Raw genomic sequence first — 23,016 nt, 5'->3', positions numbered from 1 at the left:
TTTGTGCAGGCGAGTTATACGGCCAGGCGTACGTAGTATAGGGACCTAGTCGTAACGATCAGTCAAATAATTAAATACAATTTGTTAATCAACCTTGAGATGACCTTGGGAGGGGTGACGTGACCTCAGGGGGTCACGTGACCTGGAGGGGTCACGTGACCTGGAGGGGTCACGTGGCCTCGGGGGTCACGTGACCTCAGAGGGGTCACGTGACGTGGGGGTCACGTGACCTTCAAAGGGTCACGTGACCTTGAGGGGGTCACGTGACCTTGGGATGACCTTGGTTACGCCGCCGACAGCGACGCCGACGCCGTTCAAGCCGGGAACGGGCCCCTAAGAGCTGCGCTCTAAAACAAAATTGGTATCATTGTTGTTGGTTTTACTCTTGCATACACGGTAAAAACGTTCCGTAAAAAAACGTAGAGATTCTCATTAAAATTCACGGAGAAGCGTCCGTGATTTGAAATAATGATGTCTTGTCAGTTAATCTAAAGTTACGATAGTTTAAACAACAACAAAAATTGTTTACAAGAAGCTGAACATTGTTTTATTTAATTATGACCAATAAACAACGGTTATCGTGCTTTAAAAATATTAATTAATTGCACTGTCAAACAACGTTTGGTCAACTTTTAGAAACAAGGTGGCGCTAGTTACCGCTAAATTCAAAAGGCACGATATAAGATTTTTTTGTCTAGAACGGTCAGGCTACCACTATCTTCTCATCTACCCATATGCGCCGCGCACCCCGCACACGTGCCGCACACCTCATATCGCTGATCCGGCAGATATCTGTGCCATCTGTGCCTCTTTATCTCCGCTCGATCGTTTTGGCGGGTTGGGATTTGCTAACTCCCTGTATCGTTGTTGTCAAGGGGCTTGATAGGTGTTGGTTGGTGTCTCCTTGTCATCGAAACGGTGAGTTTATTCTGCCCCTTTCATAAACATTGATTGCGGTCTGTTTTTGATGCTTATTTCCTCGAAAGAAACGGAACCTCAGAGTTGCGTCGCTTTAAAGTTTCGGGTTCAAGGACGGTCGCATCCTTCTTAGTTCACGTCCGTGTTTGACGTTTTTTTCACAGTTGAAAGCTCGAGTCGGTAGCTCGTTTGAGCCTTGTGTCATGTCGGGAGCTCGCCGATTCGCGCGGTTTGTCGTTCGTAGCAATCGTGAGGCTATTCTCGCGTGCTGGCTGACTAGAGCGTTCCAGTAAAGCACGTGACAACACAGTCCGAGTGTGCTTTGCGAGTTTAGCTTCGTTGCTCGCCCGGCTTTAGCCTTCTCACTTTGCCGAGCCGTGCTGAAATTGTGTTCGTTTTTAAACATGAGGAAGATACATAGAAAGGGGGACGGACAGCGAAGACTTCCAACTAGCAACAACATTTATTGACCCGAACACGCTCGTTTTGTACTTAATGTGTTCGTTCCTTCGCCTTTTTATCTGGATGACTATCGCAAAGGTGCGCGGTCGTGTATCACTACCGCGTGATGCACGTTAGACTGGTTATACTTCGTCTCACCTTAGTATCGACTATTGTTAGCCGCGCGTGCTAAAAGCGCGAGCTAGTCGCTTTGAATGAAGCCGCGGCGGCTGCACGAGCGCTCGCGCAGCAAGTTTTCTAGTCAAGGCAGTCAAGGCTGGCCACTCGCGCTAGCACAGCCTTCGCGGTTGGCCCATGCTAGGGTGAGACGAAGTATAGCAGTCGTTATGCAGTCGATAAATTTATCAGCCCCCCCCCCCCCCCCCCCAAACAACAACAACATGGTGCCGGACCCTCGTATTTGTATTAATTTTTATCATCATGTAATCTATGTGTATATTAAGAGCCACGTACCTCTGCTTATTGGAACTCGCACGGTGCCACTCAAGAGAGCCTGAATACCGCCGTCCCAAGGACTCTCCCCATAATAATAACAATAAGAATATTTAATTGCACATAAAAAGAATTACCCTAGGTGACGTGCTAGGCTGAGCAGAAAGGCGGAAACCCGTACGGGATGCGCCTGCTAGCCAGTCGCCCAAGGGAAGATCGGGTAACCCGAGGTGCTCGTGACATATGAGTAGAGAGCCCTGCATATCCGCGGATTATTTGCAGTAAACTGGCGGATTCAAATAAAAATGAATCAGATTTATCGGATGCGGATGCCAGGGGCTGCGGATGCGGATCGGATGCAAATATCGGCAAGTCCAAGGTGGCTTATAAGCGTACGTGACCGCACAGTGGAGAGTGAACGAGTGAAATACTATGAAGTACATCTTCGAATGTATTGCAGGAGCAAACTACACTCTTGGATTAAAGGTGCCTATCGGGAAGAAAATAGTTATTTACGTCAATAAACATTGGATTCGCACTAAAGATTTTTATGAACATTCTATGGTAATAAAACCCGAGACTCGGGAACACAGAAGGGGACGAACACAACACAACGTCTCAAACACAGCTGAAGGTTTATTTGTCAGACACTCGTTTAAAAAGGCGAGCTCCCCCGGTGCCCCAACCGATATCCACAGTCCCGAAGGTCAAGCCGCTTCCTCCCGTCCAGTCCACGTCAGCAGCCCTCCTCGCACACACAGCCATCCACATGCGCTAGGCGCCACAGAGTCCTTGAGCGCGTCCACGCAGTTGACTTATCATCCTCCACTGTCACACTGCTAATCCCCCAACTTTCTCGCAACGCTTCCTTGCCCCCCGCCAACGCTTCCTTGCCCCCCGCCATCGAATTGTACACAAGCAAAGCAGCACTCAGCGACGTAAACGCAAACCTCGAAAACACATGGGGAGGCCCACCCAGTGAGCCAAAATGCGCGGCAAAGTAATCTCAAAGCCATACAGTTTGTGCCACTAGCCGTCCGTCCCCCCTTCTATGTACTTCCTCATGTTTAATTACTGTTACCAACACGCTCGTTTTGTACTTACTTATCCCCGACTTTCCCAAAAATGTACCCCCCCCCCCCCTTTTTCTTTATTTCAATCTCCTTCCAATGCCTTCAAAAAAAAAAAAAAAAAAAGATAAATTTCATTTCATAACATTCTATCTCGCCAAAAATGCTGTCCCTAGAAAAAGCAAAGAATGCAGGAGCATCAGTCGTGCCGGGATGTGTGTTCTTCTTTGGCAGCAAAAAAGCAAAAAACATTCCGAAAAAAAAAATCTAAAACGTACAAGCCACAATAATGCAGAAGAAACTTGCAAGGTGCCTTCTTTGCCTACTAGTATTTATCGAGGAGTCTGAATCAATTCTCTGGAGTGGTGGAACTTGTGCCAGCGCGAGTTTCCGTACCTCACTCTTGTAGAGCAGTTTGTGCATACCACCCCAGCATCTAGTGCACCAATGAAGAGAGATTTCTCATTAGCACGTATTAATTTAAGAAAGGTGAACCAGTCTGCATCCGTCCGAGTTGACAATATTCTGTTTCTTCTACACAACAACCTCGACAAGTGAAATGTTGCGTGTGTGTGCGTTTTCTTTTTTTCGACAGTTGGAACTGAGTTGTTTTAAAATATATGGTTCCGAGCATGCAGTTGAGGAGTCGTGTTTAAAACTGTGACCGATTGGAGGTGTTGCTATTTTTGAATGTTGAGATATTTTCCCAGCGGTGTACTCGTGCCTTACCGCACATATGAGTGTTTTGCTGCGGAGAGTGAGCGCCTTTCCTCTCACTTTTTTGCTGTTTGGCCTAAAAAAGTTGACACAATGTTATTAGTCTGAACTTTGACAATTTTCATGTTTATAAAATATGTGCCTGCTTGAAGTGGGTTTTACAAAATAAAAAGAATAATAAATTTATGTTGTTCCTTTTGAGCACATATACTGGACAGTGTCAGTGTCACGGACCCCCAAGAAGATCCCATAATTGCGATCATCCCTCGAGCGATGCGAAGTGCCTCTGGAAGAATGATTGCATATTTTATAAATACGATAAAACAGAATATGGTAATATGACTTTCACGGTATTCTTACACAAAAAGTTCTTTGTAGAAAGGTAAGCGGGCGACTAATAGGACACCATCCAGATCTTTTTTTTTTTAAGTTTTATTAATGCTTGATTTTATTATGTAAAATGAATGCGCAAATCGAGAGTCGGATACGGTTCCGAATCTTGCAGATGCAGTTCGGATGCGGATACTTAGTCTGCAGATGCGGATCGGATGCGGATACAATTATTTAAGAACATTGCGGATGCGGATACAAAGTCTGCGGATCGGATGAGGTTGATCGAATTGTTATCCACGCAGGGCTCTACATATGAGCAGGCTCGCCCGAAGCCCGAAGACGGCGATTGTGGAAACAATAAAGGAGTAAGTTCTTACTCAGCCACCGGCTCGGCTGACAAAGCCCAACATAATGCAAAGGTTCTTTTTTGCAATACTGAATTTTGGCACAGGTTAAATAGGGGGCCTAACTTCCAAATTTGGTTGGAAAGGTCGAGTGAGGCACCCTGGTATGTGTACAAAAAATCCTGCTTGGCCACGTGAGCCATTTTAGTGTGTGTCATAAATTGACCTGGGCTAATTTCTGGAAATTTATTTTGGCAACTAGGCTGGTTTCCTGTAGGTTGTGTTTGGTTACAAACAACTGGTCACATGCAGCTCTATTCGAATACACAAGTGCCAAAAATGTGTGGCTTGAGTCAATTGTGTTTTATGTCACGGCACCATTTCAAGTCATGACCTGGATGTGTTTAGCATTAAATGAAAAGTCTTGCTAAGACGTCTTCAACTGTGCCAGTCTCACTTCGATCAGTGAGTGTATTTTACATGCAGGATGAATAAATGATGAACCCGAAAACCTCCTTAATTTTTTTTTTTGCATTGACAGGAAACAGTGTAAATACCAGTAGAGTCTTACAAGCTTTAAAGGGATACTACAATGAAATTTTGGTGCTTATTTCTTGGTTTGTACGTGTTCAAAGGAGCGGTATTACGTCGGACATACCAATCTCTTCTTGAAAAAGACAGGAAAAGGAATTTTAATAAGAATTAAACGATTAGCAAAAGGCACCTAGTGGATGTTGCTCTAGCCTTGTTCGTAATGCCCGTCTAGGAACCTTGACAGGAAGTGACGATGCCTGCCTCTCCTTGAACTATACATGCCTTGAACCTGACGTTAGCCCGATGCCTGCCTCCTTGAACTATAGATGCCTTGAGCCTGACGTCACCTCGCCAGCTCTCCTGCCACCATGAGAAAAAAGGGGAAGGAGGAACTCCCTCCCCTTATCGGGACTCTTTTTTGTGTGTCCTAGACATTGCTATTGTCCCTGTGCAGGTTATAGAAGATTAACCTTCACTCAAAATTTGTAAAAAAAAAACAGCTTTGCAGTTAGTTGCGGTGGCCTGGGGATCGGTGGCCGAATGGGCTAACACGTCTCAGCTCGGAGCGTGGACCGAAAGCTTGCACTGCAAAACCTTCTGGTTTCGATCCCCAGCCCCTGCCCGTTTCGATCTGGTTGAGTTTCGTACCGGCACACGTTCGTGTAATCACTAACGCAGTGTTAAAGACCCCAGGTTAGCGGTTGTACTGTAGTGCCTGAATTTCTCATCTACAGCTTAGAGACAAGTCACTTGTTGAGGTGTACTAGCATCAAGGCTGTCTAAACATACAAGCAACACAATTTAGTTGCGGTGGCCCGATCGCTGGCGTGCTTCAGCCACTTCGGTGGCTGGAACAACTAGGGCATCCTGTCGACGATAGCCTTGCCGCAGCTTTTCCCCGAGGCAGTTTACATCACGATTGCGTCGGTTGTCACATGCTCTCCGCTTCCAGAGTAATCTGTTTATAATACAAAAATCAGCCATCAGGCTCAAAATACAAACGTGCGATTGTCATTTTCGGATATTCTGGATCACACTCGGCCCATTTCTGAACACGACGGGTATATTTCAAATTTTGTTAAAGTATCCCCTTAAGAACCGGGGATGTCTTTTCACACATGCATGAAGCTTTGCAGGGGCACTACTGAGTGACGGCAGTGTGCCATACTGACACTTAATAACCTCAATATCAATATCACTCAGTGCCTCACTGCTAAAATAAATCACTTGTACCTTCTGTGAACTACATACAGACCACTGCTCCTTGGACACATGCTATGAATAAGCACAGTACACTGAAGACGCATGGTAGTGGCACATCCTTGATGAAAATGTCTGCAAGCAAACATGATGTGCATGTAGCCTTCCGCATATTGTTGTATTTTACAGGTAATGCAAGACCGCCTTTTCATTGGCAGCTCTCTATGATGTGTATAACTTAATTCAACCTCTTTATGATGTTTAAATATAGCATTGTCTTTGTTGCAGCCCAAATTTCGGAAGTGCTTCGTGAGGATTGCAACATGCATTGCTGCCGACTTTGCTGACATCGATTTGAAACGTTACAATCCTATTTCGACCACCATCGATACCACAGCAGCATTACGAATGGGGCTTTATGTACATCACAACTGTGCAGCGCGACATTCAAAAACTACTCAAGTTTTACCAGTCATCTCAGCAGAACCCACAGACCTGTGCAAACATACGCTCAGCCTCTTGTTCTAACTTGCCCTGTTTTGTCCTGTTCAAAGCAGATGGAGACTCAAGCCAAGCTAATTGGTCACCTTGCAGAGCATTTAAGATCTGAAAACGCTCCACTTGTTTGCCCTTTCCCTGGATGTGTCTCGAAATTACGAACATCGCAGTCTCTGAGAAACCATGTCTCGAGGTATCATCGCGCAAACAGGGTTGGTTTGCAATTCCATCGTGCATCTGCAGCTACGGCAGGGCATGATAATGAAGAAGTTTCAGGTCGGGACTTCGAAGAACTAGTTGAGGATATGAGCCATGGAAGTGCAAGTGCTCATAGCAGTGAGCTTACAGACAGTGAACTCTTAAAAAAAAATGTTGCACTGTTTATGCTGAAGTTGGAAACACAGTTTCATATCCCAGCGAAAACCGTGCTGTACATTCAAAAGGAGATTGCAAACCTTCATTCCCTTAGCCAAGAGCGAGTTCTACAAGAGCTTTCTAAGTCCTTGCCTGAAGACACTATGAAGAGTGTGCGGGCAGGTTTTATGAATGATGAGTTAAATTCCCTAACATCAGGGGACATGAGGTCAACACACATGAGGCATAAACACTTTAAGACACACTTTGAATATGTAAAGCCAGCTGAGATATCTCTTGGGATCAACAGGCAAAACTCCTGCTCAGTATTTCATTATGTGAACATTGAAGGCTCACTCAGACAACTGATGAAAGGTGGAACCATGCACTTTCGTGCAAATGCTACTGCTGGGTTTTTTACAGATTTTACTACTTGCTCTGCATTTCAAGACACGCATCGAGACACACTGCAGATAATTTTATATCAGGATGCTTTTGAGCTTGCCAACCCTTTGGGGTCAGCAAAAGGAAATTTTAAACTGTTGGGGGTTTACATGACATTGGGCAACTTGCCACAGCATTACAGAGGTGTTGTTGAGAGTATGCAGTTAGTACTGCTTTGTCGAGAGAAAGATCTGAAAGAGTTCGGTCAGAAGCGTGTGTTTCAGCCTTTAATTAATGATTTAAGTCGCCTAGAGGGCTCTGGACTAGAGTTTGAAGGGAAAATGTACAAGGTGAAGCTCAGTTTCATTGCAGGAGATAACTTGGGGAGCCACGCCATCGGGGGCTTTACAGAAAATTTTAGTAGCTCTAAATATTTTTGCAGGTTTTGCGAGGTCAGCCGTGCTGAATTCGAAAAGGATGCAGAAGTTATTGCCCAAAAGCGTACTGTTGACTCTTACAAGGCATGCCTTGCTTACCTCGAGCAAAATCCTTGTGAACGTGAGAGACATGGTGTAACATGCGATTCACCTTTCAACATTCTGCAAGACTTTCATGTTTGCAAATCTGGCTTACCCCCATGTGTTGGACATGATATTCTTGAGGGGATTGTGCGGTATGACTTAGCATTGTATGTCAGGTACTTTGTGAAAACAAAGGGCTGGTTAACATACGAATACTTGAACAACAGGATTGCTACTTTTAAGTACAATGCAAATGACCTGAAGAACAAACCAGCAAAACTAAACAGCAAAGTTGGCAAAATCACAGGGCATGCAGTCCAGAATTGGACGTTCTTAAGGCTCCTGCCCTTGTTTGTCAGCACGAAAGTGCTAGATGCCAAGGATAGTGTGTGGCAACTCACTCTTGAGCTCATGGAGCTTGTAGATTTGGTGATGGCCCCAAAGATAACAGAGGCACAAGTTTGTTATTTAAAGGTTTTAACTGGAAGCTACCTTTATCATCGCCAGGTGAAATTTCCAGAGGTCAAACTACGGCCAAAACATCATTACATGATGCACTACGGCGATCTGATTCAGGAATTCGGCCCTTTGTGTCATGTCTGGACACTTAGGTTTGAAAGCAAACATCGCTACTTTAAGGACTGCATTCGCTCCATGAGCAACTTCAAGAATGTAACAAAGTCTTTAAGTGAGAGGCATCAGCTGTTTCAGTCATACCTGTCATCTCGGGGGTTGTTTAAAGTGGATGAGCATGATTACATGAAAGCTCATGATGAAGCATCTCAACTGCTTCACTTCCAGGCCTTTGTTTCGCAAAATCCTGAAATGTTTGAAAATGCCTCGTTGTGCCTTAAAGTGGTTATAAAGGGCACGACCTACGCTCTGAATGACTATGTGATTCTTTCAGGCACTCGATTTGATGTATGTTTCGGACTTATCTTGGCAATTGTGGCTGACAATTTAGGTGTGGTAACCTTCATACTTCGGCACGTTGCTGCAACTTTTTTACCCCATGTTTCTTTATATAAGTTGCACAAGCAGGCAGGTGAGGTTGTTCATCTGCACCCAGATCAGCTGCTCGATCCAGTGCCTCACAGACCATACTTTTTCGGGTCCAATTCTGTAATAAGGCTGAATTTTAGTTTTCCTGCAGTTCTGTGACTGCTTCGTGGATTGTGTCAAGGGTGCACAGCTGGTAGGATAAGTTCCCCTGCATTGATATTACAATGTTGAAATACTTTTTTGTTTTGTGTGCCTGCCTTGCTTCAGTCAAAGGACTGAGTTTCCCTTGATTGTGATGCCTTGCTACTTCAGTCTATGCATCAGACATCTGCTTTTGGGGACATGATATACCTCCAAAGAAAGTAATTAAATACTTCTATTATTCTGCTGCTGTAGTGCTTATTGGTTTGTTGTGACAGGGTGAAACTGGCCAGGAAGGCTTTGCTTGCCCACACATACAGGTTGCGGAGCGTACGCAAGAAATACAATACAGGATGTGTTTAGATCAACAGGCGTTACATGTATGTGCATTTTAGTGCTTTTTGAAGCACTTGTCTTTGCAAAATGAATATGAACAGGCTTGTCAGCAAGCACATAAATTTTCAAATACAGATCACAAAAAAGTGTTTTGGGATGTAATGACATGTTTTCTGTTTTTTTACAGGAGATGCCAGTGGTAAAAATCTGGAATCGGGACTTTACAATAAAAAAAATGGGGAATGTGACTACGCTCCATGCCATCAAAACAGTTGCACTTGAAAAAGGTATCTGTGTGTCAGAGAAAGCAAGGGTAAGGTTCTCACTTTTTTATGTTTATACATTTACTCGAGACAAAAAATAATTTTGTGCACTTTATCTAAACAGGTGTTTCTTCAGGACTGGACTGAGGTAGATGATGAAATATTCACAGAGCTACTTGGAGAGCTACCCGTTGACCAGAGAATTTTTATTGTATGTGAAGATGGTCCACAAGTAATGCCATCAAACACTGAAGCAGGTGAGTTTGGCTTTCCTACCTATGGGCTACTAGAGAGCTGCCAATTGATCAGCGAATTTTATTGTATGTGAAGATGGTCCACAAGTAATGCCATCAAACACTGCAGCAGGTGAGTTTGGCTTTCCTACCTATGGGCTACTAGAGAGCTGCCAATTGATCAGCGAATTTTTATTGAATGTCAAGATTGTGTGCAAGTAAAGCCGTCGGGCAATGTAGGAGGCGAGTTTGGCTTTCTTGCTTTGAAGAGGCTTTCAACATTTTAAACTCGTTTTTAAAAGCCACTTGTTGATTGCTAGAAGGTCTGAACAAATGCACAATAGTGGAACATTAAAAACATTTGATGACCAAAAGTGGTATTAGTAGTATTTATAGGATTCCTACATTTAAGAAGATAGGTGATGATGATGATTGATGGTGTCTTGTGTTCGCCATTGGGAAGGGCTTTCACCGCTTCTAACAGGGCGTGCATTTGAAAGGGGTGTATTACTAGTACCAGGATTGGGCCAAGTCTATAAAACATTTATCATTAGGCTTAATCGTTTTAGATTGATAATTTATTTTCATTTAGACTGCCCCAAATTTTCAAATATACAAGAAGTAGTTTGTTACATTGCTCTTAGCTTTTCAGAGTTTGCCATGACGCTTTTTTAATTGGCCTCCTCTGATTGAAATATTACTATGCTAACGGCATAATGTTGGGCATGCAGAAAGGTTGCCGTGCCTCTTGCTAACTTAAGAAATTTTTATGTTGAACCAGGATTTAGAAATCTTGCCTCGACAGGTACATCCGGTTTGCAAGATTCACTTCTGAATGAAGCTGCTCCATCTCCAGAACTGACAGCAAGCTTCAAACTCCGACTCGACTCCCTGTCGAAGGCTGCCGTGAATGCACTCGAAGCGGGCAGGCCTTTGGCATCAAGGGATCGTCTCGAGCTAGTGAGAGTAGTTGTGAATGACATGCTGAAGCTCACTTGTAGACCACAACGAGAGCTCATTACAAGTGTAGCCAAAGAAATAGTGGAAAGGTTTCCAGCATCTTTGGAAGACCATGGGATCGATGGCAAGGTCATGGGCAGAGGATTTGACTCATTATTTCAGCAGCTAGAGAGCCGTGTTGAAAACGTAAATAGAGGAATGAAAGCTGCATTGCTTGAGGCAGGAGACTTTCCTGTTCCAAAAAGAAGAAATGCAAGGTTTTCCTATGGTTGTGTGAATTGGCAGCCTAACAGCAGTGAGGGTAATGGAGAGGAAATAAAGAAGACCAAAGAGTGGATGAAACAAGAAGCGTTAAAGTCACCAAGAGAGGTTGACTTGACGTTGGCCAGAGAGGCCATGGATTCAACATATGCTGCGCTGAGAACAGTGATAAACTCAAGGGAACCGCTGTGTTCTACGCAGCAGTTAAAAGAAGAATGGCCGCTGCTGTTTCACAAGCCACTGTATCACCAGCACATTGATAAACTTCTTGGGAAGGACTTCAAGGTAAAATGAATTAATAGCCTTTTTTATGTTACTTAGTCATTTTTTTATAATTTCAGAAGTGTTTTGATGAAGGGGTGACCTCCTGTACAAACACCCTGATGGACCACCTCACAGCCAAGCCAAGCAGGGAAATCATGCACTGGATGGCACGTGGACAAGTTGCAGAGGAGCGTGGTGATGCCAGGGCTAAGGAGAAAGTGTTTGTACCCATCCTGGCATCCTACTTCAAGGAGGAAACAAGGTCGCTTTTTCACATCTTTGAAGTAAGCAGCTATAGCATCCAGTTGTAAATTATCATCATACCCTGAAATTTCTCTTTCATAAAACTAATATTGTTTTTTGTTTATTCTATTTTTTAGGAAGGCTGTGTCCTTGCAGACAAGATTGATGAGCTGCCCCCCACCCCAGTCGTCGTTGCTATTGGTAAGCTTATTTCGAAATATGTGTAAATACTGTATGCATTAATCTTGAGCTCCTTAGTCAGACTGTTTGTAAGGAGCAAAGCTACCGTTCCCCTTCATACATATTGTCTGAGATGCAAGTGCATATTTTTTCAGGAGGTGTCTTCAAAGATGACTGCTTTCTTGTAACAGAGCATCAGACAATGTTTGATGAGCCGATGCCATTCTTGGAGGCATTATGCCTCCAGTTTGGAACCTTCTATGTTTTAAATCTTGCCTATCCAAAGGAAGCCTCGGCCACGCTCGAGTTCATTCAACGGTGAGAAAATCTCGAAATGCCTGAAGTCCAGATATGCCGACATACTCTATATCACCCTTTTATTCATTGTGTTGTAATGCCCCTCATCACAACTTGCACAAACATTTGAGCTGTTTTAATTTTACAAATAATTATGCTGATGCATTTTTATAACAGATTTATAACATGTGAACGCTGGTTGCCATTAAGCAGTAACTTCGAAGGCACGGAAACATGGTTACCTTGTATAGCCTGTGTGTCTGTTCATAGTCTTTCAGGCTAAGCATATTCAGCACTACTATAAACTGAACTGAGAGTAGAAAAAAATTGGCTTTGCCTGCACCAGGTTGAGTATAAACATTGGGGGGGGGGGGGGTTGTGTGTGTTTATACAGCCCAAAACTTGGTCTGCCTTAACGGGCGACGAGTCGCCCCGCTGTAGATGAGCAATTTAGCCAGTGGAGTAAAACAGCTAGTCTGGGGTCTTTAACGTGCACCATGCATGGAGCAGGAATGCCATTAATGTTAGATGATGACATATCTTCTCCTAGACAAATTGTCCAAATCAACCCTGACAGGGGGTCGAAAAGAACGGGGTCAGCGAAGCGGACAACGGTTCATCCCAAGATACTAAAACTGTTGAAGAGCTTCAAATGAAGTTTCTGCAGACATCCCTTCCATCGGTGTTTTTTAATGGTAAGTGAAAATTTGAGTTCCTACACGTCTAGCATGCCACTACGTGTAAGACAACTTTAATGTGGTTGATGCCACACTTTTGAGAAATGTAACAAAGGGATTTGGGAAAATTCAAAGCTTTCGAACGCCAAAGCACATGCCATATTTTGTTTATACATAAGTTGAAGACTATTCTGAAATTTTACACATTTTCGAACTTTGAGAATGCTGCAGGACATACCAGTATGGAAAAGCAACCGAAACTACTCGCATAACCCGACACAGAAATCAAGAAACTGTATTCAAATATAAACAAACTTATTTTTTTCAACTCGTTTATTTAAAAATAGGGGTCATTCTATGATTGTAACCAAAGATGGTTGATCTGTAAAATCAGCCCACAGAGCTAAAGATGCTTCGCTGTGATAGGCTGCTGTAAACCGGTGAAGGTTGATGCACGCATGCAATGAGTGCTAAGGCATCAAAGCAAATGTGGCCGACATGGTATGCTATTCATATCCTGTGTTACGAGGAGCCTGGATCTGTTTAATTACGGCAGCCGGCACCTTGCCATTTTATGAAGTACCCCCTTGCAACTTCTTTGCCCCTTGCCCTCGTACAAAATAATTATTTGCTTGATATTCAAGTTTATTATTATATAATAGTAGTTTTTAAGCTTTGAAGTAAGTGAAACTTCATGGTTCTCTCCTTTTGTTTTGTAGAGGTTTTTCAGGGCACAAGTTGGCTGATCTCTGGCGGCCTCCTACAGACATGCTTGCACTGCAGGACTACTTTGCATGTCCAGTGCTAACTGTGATTTAAGCTACTCTCACTTGCTTAAATTGGCACTCTGACAGTCTTGTGTATGTCTTGCTTTTCAGAAAAGACAGCTTGCTTTTCGAGACGTCAGACATTTGAGGATTGAACGATCTGAACGACTCCAGTACTGAGTCAGCCGTGCTTGAGTTTTTTTATGGTAAGCCAAAAGTCGGAGTTGCTACAGTTTTAACATGCCTCTGAGAGGGAGGCATCACTGATATAACTGATGTCACTTTTTCTACAAGTGTTGTGAGAAGGCACCGTGTAACCAAGCTTTCGGTTGCACGTCAAAAGACCCCCAGGTGGTCCAAATTAATCCTCAGTCCTCCGCTGGGGCGTGCCAGATGCCCGTCGTAGGTTTGGCACGTAAAACCCCCAAATTTGAATTTGAATTTACAAGTGTTGTAGCAGTATCGGTCACATGTACCATAGATGCCTCCAAAACCCCACTTTGAGCATTTATTAAGCCTTTTTTCCAATACATTATTTAGCAGATTATGAGTTGACTTCGAAATGGAACTGCATGGTTCATTTTTGCTTTGTAGAGGTTTTTCAGGGCACAAGTTGGCTGATCTCTGGCAGCCTCCTACAGACATGCTTGCTCTGCAGGACTACTTTGCATGTCCAGTGCTAACTGTGATTTAAGCTACTCTCACTTGCTTAAATTGGCACTCTGACTGTCTTGTGTATGTCTTGCTTTTCAGAAAAGACAGCTTGCTTTTCGAGACGTCAGACATTTGAGGATTGAACGATATAAACGACTCCAGTACAGAGTCAACCGTGCTTGAGTTTTTTTTACGGTAAGTCAAAAGTCTGAGTTGCTACAGATTGAACAGATATAACTAATGTCACTTTTTCTACAAGTGTAGCAGTATCGGTCACATGTAACATACATGCCTCCAAAATCCCACTTTGAGCATGTATTAAGCCTTTTTTCCAATACATTATTTAGCAGATTATGAGTTAACTTCGAAATGGAACTGCATGGTTCATTTTTGCTTTGTAGAGGTTTTTCAGGGCACAAGTTGGCTGATCTCTGGCAGCCTCCTACAGACATGCTTGCTCTGCAGGACTACTTTGCATGTCCAGTGCTAACTGTGATTTAAGCTACTCTCACTTGCTTAAATTGGCACTCTGACAGTCTTGTGTATGTCTTGCTTTTCAGAAAAGACAGCTTGCTTTTCGAGACGTCAGACATTTGAGGACTGAACGATATAAACGACTCCAGTACAGAGTCAACCGTGCTTGAGTTTTTTTTACGGTAAGTCAAAAGTCTGAGTTGCTACAGATTGAACAGATATAACTAATGTCACTTTTTCTACAAGTGTTGTAGCAGTATTGGTCACATGTAACATAGATGCCTCCAAAATCCCACTTTGAGCATGTATTAAGCCTTTTTTCCAATACATTATTTAGCAGATTATGAGTTAACTTCGAAATGGAACTGCATGGTTCATTTTTGTTTTGTAGAGGTTTTTCAGGGCACAAGTTGGCTGATCTCTGGCAGCCTCCTACAGACATGCTTGCTCTGCAGGACTTCTTTGCATGTCCAGTGCTAACTGTGATTTAAGCTACTCTCACTTGCTTAAATTGGCACTCTGACAGTCTTGTGTATGTCTTGCTTTTCAGAAAAGACAGCTTGCTTTTCGAGACGTCAGACATTTGAGGATTGAACGATATAAACGACTCCAGTACAGAGTCAACCTTGCGTGAGTTTTTTATGGTAAGTCAAAAGTCTGAGTTGCTACAGATTTAGCATGCCTCTGAGAGGGAGGCATCACTGATATAACTGATGTCACTTTTTCTACAAGTGTTGTGAGAAGGCACCGTGTAACCAAGCTTTCGGTTGCACGTCAAAAGACCCCCAGGTGGTCCAAATTAATCCTCAGTCCTCCGCTGGGGCGTGCCAGATGCCCGTCGTAGGTTTGGCACGTAAAACCCCCAAATTTGAATTTGAATTTACAAGTGTTGTAGCAGTATCGGTCACATGTACCATAGATGCCTCCAAAACCCCACTTTGAGCATTTATTAAGCCTTTTTTCCAATACATTATTTAGCAGATTATGAGTTGACTTCGAAATGGAACTGCATGGTTCATTTTTGCTTTGTAGAGGTTTTTCAGGGCACAAGTTGGCTGATCTCTGGCAGCCTCCTACAGACATGCTTGCTCTGCAGGACTACTTTGCATGTCCAGTGCTAACTGTGATTTAAGCTACTCTCACTTGCTTAAATTGGCACTCTGACTGTCTTGTGTATGTCTTGCTTTTCAGAAAAGACAGCTTGCTTTTCGAGACGTCAGACATTTGAGGATTGAACGATATAAACGACTCCAGTACAGAGTCAACCGTGCTTGAGTTTTTTTTACGGTAAGTCAAAAGTCTGAGTTGCTACAGATTGAACAGATATAACTAATGTCACTTTTTCTACAAGTGTAGCAGTATCGGTCACATGTAACATACATGCCTCCAAAATCCCACTTTGAGCATGTATTAAGCCTTTTTTCCAATACATTATTTAGCAGATTATGAGTTAACTTCGAAATGGAACTGCATGGTTCATTTTTGCTTTGTAGAGGTTTTTCAGGGCACAAGTTGGCTGATCTCTGGCAGCCTCCTACAGACATGCTTGCTCTGCAGGACTACTTTGCATGTCCAGTGCTAACTGTGATTTAAGCTACTCTCACTTGCTTAAATTGGCACTCTGACAGTCTTGTGTATGTCTTGCTTTTCAGAAAAGACAGCTTGCTTTTCGAGACGTCAGACATTTGAGGACTGAACGATATAAACGACTCCAGTACAGAGTCAACCGTGCTTGAGTTTTTTTTACGGTAAGTCAAAAGTCTGAGTTGCTACAGATTGAACAGATATAACTAATGTCACTTTTTCTACAAGTGTTGTAGCAGTATTGGTCACATGTAACATAGATGCCTCCAAAATCCCACTTTGAGCATGTATTAAGCCTTTTTTCCAATACATTATTTAGCAGATTATGAGTTAACTTCGAAATGGAACTGCATGGTTCATTTTTGTTTTGTAGAGGTTTTTCAGGGCACAAGTTGGCTGATCTCTGGCAGCCTCCTACAGACATGCTTGCTCTGCAGGACTTCTTTGCATGTCCAGTGCTAACTGTGATTTAAGCTACTCTCACTTGCTTAAATTGGCACTCTGACAGTCTTGTGTATGTCTTGCTTTTCAGAAAAGACAGCTTGCTTTTCGAGACGTCAGACATTTGAGGATTGAACGATATAAACGACTCCAGTACAGAGTCAACCTTGCGTGAGTTTTTTATGGTAAGTCAAAAGTCTGAGTTGCTACAGATTTAGCATGCCTCTGAGAGGGAGGCATCACTGATATAACTGATGTCACTTTTTCTACAAGTGTTGTGAGAAGGCACCGTGTAACCAAGCTTTCGGTTGCACGTCAAAAGACCCCCAGGTGGTCCAAATTAATCCTCAGTCCTCCGCTGGGGCGTGCCAGATGCCCGTCGTAGGTTTGGCACGTAAAACCCCCAAATTTGAATTTGAATTTACAAGTGTTGTAGCAGTATCGGTCACATGTACCATAGATGCCTCCAAAACCCCACTTTGAGCATTTATTAAGCCTTTTTTCCAATACATTATTTAGCAGATTATGAGTTGACTTCGAAATGGAACTGCATGGTTCATTTTTGTTTTGTAGAGGTTTTTCAGGGCACAAGTTGGCTGATCTCTGGCAGCCTCCTACAGACATGCTTGCTCTGCAGGACTGCTTTGCATGTCCAGTGCTAACTGTGATTTAAGCTACTCTCACTTGCTTAAATTGGCACTCTGACAGTCTTGTGTATGTCTTGCTTTTCAGAAAAGACAGCTTGCTTTTCGAGACGTCAGACATTTGAGGATTGAACGATATAAACGACTCCAGTACAGAGTCAACCTTGCGTGAGTTTTTTATGGTAAGCCAAAAGTCGGAGTTGCTACAGTTTTAACATGCCTCTGAGAGGGAGGCATCACTGATATAACTGATGTCACTTTTTCTACAAGTGTTGTGAGAAGGCACCGTGTAACCAAGCTTTCGGTTGCACGTCAAAAGACCCCCAGGTGGTCCAAATTAATCCTCAGTCCTCCGCTGGGGCGTGCCAGATGCCCGTCGTAGGTTTGGCACGTAAAACCCCCAAATTTGAATTTGAATTTACAAGTGTTGTAGCAGTATCGGTCACATGTACCATAGATGCCTCCAAAACCCCACTTTGAGCATTTATTAAGCCTTTTTTCCAATACATTATTTAGCAGATTATGAGTTGACTTCGAAATGGAACTGCATGGTTCATTTTTGTTTTGTAGAGGTTTTTCAGGGCACAAGTTGGCTGATCTCTGGCAGCCTCCTACAGACATGCTTGCTCTGCAGGACTACTTTGCATGTCCAGTGCTAACTGTGATTTAAGCTACTCTCACTTGCTTAAATTGGCACTCTGACTGTCTTGTGTATGTCTTGCTTTTCAGAAAAGACAGCTTGCTTTTCGAGACGTCAGACATTTGAGGATTGAACGATATAAACGACTCCAGTACAGAGTCAACCGTGCTTGAGTTTTTTTTATGGTAAGTCAAAATTCTGAGTTGCTACAGATTGAACAGATATAACTGATGTCACTTTTTCTACAAGTGTTGTAGCAGTATCGGTCACATGTACCATAGATGCCTCCAAAACCCCACTTTGAGCATGTATTAAGCCTTTTTTTTCCAATACATTATTTAGCAGATTATGAGTTAACTTCGAAATGGAACTGCATGGTTCATTTTTGTTTTGTAGAGGTTTTTCAGGGCACAAGTTGGCTGATCTCTGGCAGCCTCCTACAGACATGCTTGCTCTGCAGGACTTCTTTGCATGTCCAGTGCTAACTGTGATTTAAGCTACTCTCACTTGCTTAAATTGGCACTCTGACAGTCTTGTGTATGTCTTGCTTTTCAGAAAAGACAGCTTGCTTTTCGAGACGTCAGACATTTGAGGATTGAACAATCTGAACGACTCCAGTACAGAGTCAACCTTGCGTGAGTTTTTTATGGTAAGTCAAAAGTCTGAGTTGCTACAGATTTAGCATGCCTCTGAGAGGGAGGCATCACTGATATAACTGATGTCACTTTTTCTACAAGTGTTGTGAGAAGGCACCGTGTAACCAAGCTTTCGGTTGCACGTCAAAAGACCCCCAGGTGGTCCAAATTAATCCTCAGTCCTCCGCTGGGGCGTGCCAGATGCCCGTCGTAGGTTTGGCACGTAAAACCCCCAAATTTGAATTTGAATTTACAAGTGTTGTAGCAGTATCGGTCACATGTACCATAGATGCCTCCAAAACCCCACTTTGAGCATTTATTAAGCCTTTTTTCCAATACATTATTTAGCAGATTATGAGTTGACTTCGAAATGGAACTGCATGGTTCATTTTTGTTTTGTAGAGGTTTTTCAGGGCACAAGTTGGCTGATCTCTGGCAGCCTCCTACAGACATGCTTGCTCTGCAGGACTACTTTGCATGTCCAGTGCTAACTGTGATTTAAGCTACTCTCACTTGCTTAAATTGGCACTCTGACTGTCTTGTGTATGTCTTGCTTTTCAGAAAAGACAGCTTGCTTTTCGAGACGTCAGACATTTGAGGATTGAACGATATAAACGACTCCAGTACAGAGTCAACCGTGCTTGAGTTTTTTTTATGGTAAGTCAAAATTCTGAGTTGCTACAGATTGAACAGATATAACTGATGTCACTTTTTCTACAAGTGTTGTAGCAGTATCGGTCACATGTACCATAGATGCCTCCAAAACCCCACTTTGAGCATGTATTAAGCCTTTTTTTTTCCAATACATTATTTAGCAGATTATGAGTTAACTTCGAAATGGAACTGCATGGTTCATTTTTGTTTTGTAGAGGTTTTTCAGGGCACAAGTTGGCTGATCTCTGGCAGCCTCCTACAGACATGCTTGCTCTGCAGGACTTCTTTGCATGTCCAGTGCTAACTGTGATTTAAGCTACTCTCACTTGCTTAAATTGGCACTCTGACAGTCTTGTGTATGTCTTGCTTTTCAGAAAAGACAGCTTGCTTTTCGAGACGTCAGACATTTGAGGATTGAACAATCTGAACGACTCCAGTACAGAGTCAACCTTGCGTGAGTTTTTTATGGTAAGTCAAAAGTCTGAGTTGCTACAGATTTAGCATGCCTCTGAGAGGGAGGCATCACTGATATAACTGATGTCACTTTTTCTACAAGTGTTGTAGCAATATCGGTCACATCTAACATTTTTCTGACCCTAGCTGGTGTTACTATACACTATGGCTGGGTTCACACCTACTATGCTAAATTCATTTGAATCTAGCTACTATAGCTAGAATCAAATCTACTATACCCGTTTTCACCTCAAGAACCGTAGTAAAAGAAAAGTCCGGCTCCACGCGGAGCATTATTAATTTTCCCCTTTACGTTGATAATTAAGATATATGTAGGTGAATTTTAGATAAGATATATATCATCAAGCGTACATGTTCCAAACACAAAGCATCGCTTTTTCTTCTGACAACCAAATCTGATAAGAGCCACTTCGCGCCGAGTATGAACAATGCGCAAAACTTGCTTTTGTCTCTGCTGCTGGTTTTTTTGTAGGTGATGAACTTGCCACATTTCAATCGCAGGCAGTCTTAAAGGCTGACATACAACCTCGGTTTTCTCCAGGGAAGATGATTCTCTCGGCGCTCCCCTTTCCTTAGCTGCGAGGGGAGCCAAGTTGAGGCAAGATAAAAAGTGGAGAGGATATAGGAAAGGAGGAGGAGGCAAAAGTGGATAGCAAGAAGTGTATGTTGGCTTTTAAGTACCGTAATATCCCAAGAGAGAGCCCACCTAGAATGGAGAGCCAAGTGGGTAAAAATAAGGAGTGAACTAACTTTCCGTGTACAATCAAGAAAAGTTTAAAAACACTATTTTTAGACCATGTCTTTCTGCCAAGCTTCTTGTCACGGCGAGAGGAAATAAAGTAAGGACGGCTGTACAGGGTGTCACAAAAGAAAATTTACACTGTCTTTTTTACCGCAAAAATAAACTAGGCATCGCTGAATGCTCAGTCTCCACCCAAACGTAGCGCTAGAGGTCACAACCAGATGCCAAAGTTTCAGTCCGATCCGATAACTTAATTAAAAGGAGTGATTTTCTGAAAATTTCAATGGGAAAATAGCGGCTGACGGAGTTCTCAAACACATGGGGCTCTATGGCACCAGAAACCGAAAACTGGCGAAAATGGGCTCCATTTTCCCATTGAACTTTTCAGAAAATCCCTTATAACTTTTGATTAAGTTATCGGATCGGGCTGAAACTTTGGCATCTGGTTGTGACCTCTAGCTCTACCTTTGGGCGGAAAATGAGCGTTCGGCGATGCATAGTTTATTTTTGCGGCAAAAAAGACAGTGTAAATTTTCTTTTGTGACACCCTGTACTTACCAGTCAGCATGTTCACTTATCCCGCCATAGAATAGGGGCGGGTTACATTCGGGGGTGGTGCATCTCTCGGGATTTTAAGGTAGTATAATACATTGCAAGTAAAGTTTTCATGTCACTTGTTTATTTCCTTGGTAACATTTAACTGCAACGGACTACGTTTGTGGGAAGTAACTTATAATTGTAACACAATTTCCTGTCTTGAAAAATAAGAAAAGTAACAATGGTTCTTTTGTTATTATTTTTTCTCATTTTTAAGAATTATGTTTACATTAAAGGAGCGTAATCTGATGCATACTTTGAATCGAGATTTTCATGAATAGACAACGGTCAAAACGAATTTGTTTTTCCAATCAAGGGGTAAACAAAATAGTTTGAGAACATTCTGGAGGTAATCAGGTGCACAAAGTGTGCATTTAACGGACAAACTTGCATGCCCAAGTTTCTTTTTTATCAGCTCAAAAGCATTCACATAGATGTGCTCAAACCTGGATATTGTGTAGCTCCTAGATTGTGAAATCAAGTGCTTGATCCCCAGTTTTTGATAGCAATTTTAGTACACATTCACTCGTTCACCCTGTCAGTTCTGCAAAAACCTTACCTTAGGGATATCGGTAAAGATGAAGAGGTTTCTAATGCCCACCTAAAGAAGCGCAAAAAATACAAGGGCGAGGAAGTAGACGGACAAGAGTTTTTGTCTGTCTACTTCCTCGTCCTTGTATTTTTTGCGCTTTAGGTGATCATGAACCAACTGGCCCAGATTGCTACCTTAATGAGGTTTCTAATGTCCACGCTCTGTGTACACCTGCTTCGACAACGAGAAAGAGTGCAACTTGCCCTTTGTCATAATCGGAGGTTTTAAATGGCTGTGTGAACTTAGGAAAGTCTGGGATATGGAGCTTAGTAGCCAGTTTTACGTAGACTTGTTCAACTTCCCACAAACTTTATCAATAAAGAACAGGTCAACAAAACTCTGAAATCGAAGTTTAATTTTAGATAGCGGATTATAAAAACAATTAGGGGCAATATTTGTTTGACTGTTTTACAAGATGAGTAATAATTAAATGGGCTGAAGGGGGCCGTGTCTTAGGTACAAAGCTCAATTTGCACATGTTATTGGAGGGATAGTTATTTAATTATTTTTTCTGCGTTTTCTCCTGTTTAGAACAGCATGCGGAATGCAGCATCTGAAAGCAAAGCCAAACAGCAGGGAACTCCCCTCTCAAGGACCCTAAATAAAGTGCTTCAAGGTACTTTTCTTATTTTCTGGTCACTTATTCAGATAAAATTGCATGATTGCTGCAAGCAACATAGGAAAGAAAACTCGGGATATTCTTTTAAAGAGATCCTTTCGCAGTTCAAAGTTCTGTCACCTTTTTTAAAGAAAACTGGTTGTATCAGCGTCACAATGAACATCACTCTATGTGTAGGGCAGCATCACTAAGGAACTGGCTGTAAAATGAAGTGGAGAAATCGGCTTCTACGAACATTGAGCTCAGATTTTTTCCAAACGTCTATTTCAGCAGTGCAGACTATTGTGAGATGTCAAGGCGTAGCTTCGTCTCTGGAATGCGAGAGCAGCCATCTCAATATTTTCAAGGATGGGTAGCGACGCATATGACAGTTATGTATGCGGTCGTCGAGAAGGTGCTTCATGTCGCCGTTTAAAAATTCAATGACTGCAGTGGTCGATCGGTTTTGTAATGCCACTACCTTCTATAATTTTGCACGTTGATCTGAATGCCAGAACTAAAAGAAAACAAAGCAACCGACATTGAGGAAACTTGCTGCAGATGCATTGCTCAGCTGTATTGTCTGCTTTCCAGAACAGGTTGCTGCACCTTTCGATAAGAGCACTCAACATGACTCACTTGTATACATCGGGGCCCATTGTCAAAAGTTTTAATAATTTAATTAATATTTTTCACAGAATGGAGTTGCACCTTAAAGTGTTTCACAGTGATCTGTGTCACAAAATGAAAACCTTTGATAATAACTTGAGCTTGCTAAATGTAGGCATTGATTCTTGTAGCTCATCCTACAGCCTACCTTTCTATTGACGCTGCCCTATGTGAAGAGCAAGTCGTCTGCTGCTTGCGCAGGCATTGCAGTGACGTCAGAATGACGC

General features: G+C 42.7%; 1 protein-coding gene across 9 annotated transcripts; it reads left to right on the top strand.

Annotated features, from left to right (window-relative positions):
- Nucleotides 1–821: 821 nt before the first annotated feature.
- LOC120840351 lies at nucleotides 822–19,116 on the top strand. 9 transcript variants are annotated; one of them, XM_040210839.3, is made up of 22 exons: nucleotides 822–918; nucleotides 4,235–4,297; nucleotides 6,299–6,720; nucleotides 9,434–9,559; nucleotides 9,634–9,766; nucleotides 9,840–9,875; nucleotides 10,548–11,248; nucleotides 11,305–11,511; nucleotides 11,608–11,671; nucleotides 11,806–11,968; nucleotides 12,498–12,642; nucleotides 13,503–13,597; nucleotides 14,145–14,240; nucleotides 14,606–14,701; nucleotides 15,070–15,163; nucleotides 15,711–15,806; nucleotides 16,172–16,267; nucleotides 16,636–16,729; nucleotides 17,277–17,370; nucleotides 17,918–18,013; nucleotides 18,384–18,477; nucleotides 19,025–19,116. In XM_040210839.3, the coding sequence occupies exons 3-11, from the start codon at nucleotides 6,568–6,570 to the stop codon at nucleotides 12,601–12,603; spliced, it is 1,689 nt and encodes a 562-aa protein (XP_040066773.1). In that variant the 5' UTR covers nucleotides 822–918; nucleotides 4,235–4,297; nucleotides 6,299–6,567; the 3' UTR covers nucleotides 12,604–12,642; nucleotides 13,503–13,597; nucleotides 14,145–14,240; nucleotides 14,606–14,701; nucleotides 15,070–15,163; nucleotides 15,711–15,806; nucleotides 16,172–16,267; nucleotides 16,636–16,729; nucleotides 17,277–17,370; nucleotides 17,918–18,013; nucleotides 18,384–18,477; nucleotides 19,025–19,116. The 9 variants fall into 9 exon arrangements, with proteins under 9 accessions (XP_040066773.1, XP_040066788.1, XP_040066782.1 ...); XM_040210854.3 differs by lacking the exon at nucleotides 6,299–6,720; XM_040210848.3 differs by lacking the exon at nucleotides 9,840–9,875.
- Nucleotides 19,117–23,016: the final 3,900 nt, after the last annotated feature.

The sequence above is a fragment of the Ixodes scapularis genome, unplaced genomic scaffold (genome assembly GCF_016920785.2).
Source record: "Ixodes scapularis isolate PalLabHiFi unplaced genomic scaffold, ASM1692078v2 PGA_scaffold3__209_contigs__length_174095766, whole genome shotgun sequence".
In the NCBI taxonomy this organism is placed as follows: Eukaryota; Metazoa; Arthropoda; class Arachnida; order Ixodida; family Ixodidae; genus Ixodes; species Ixodes scapularis.
The sequence above is the reverse complement of the archived record's forward strand: the minus strand, read 5'-3'. Positions and strand labels throughout refer to the sequence as shown.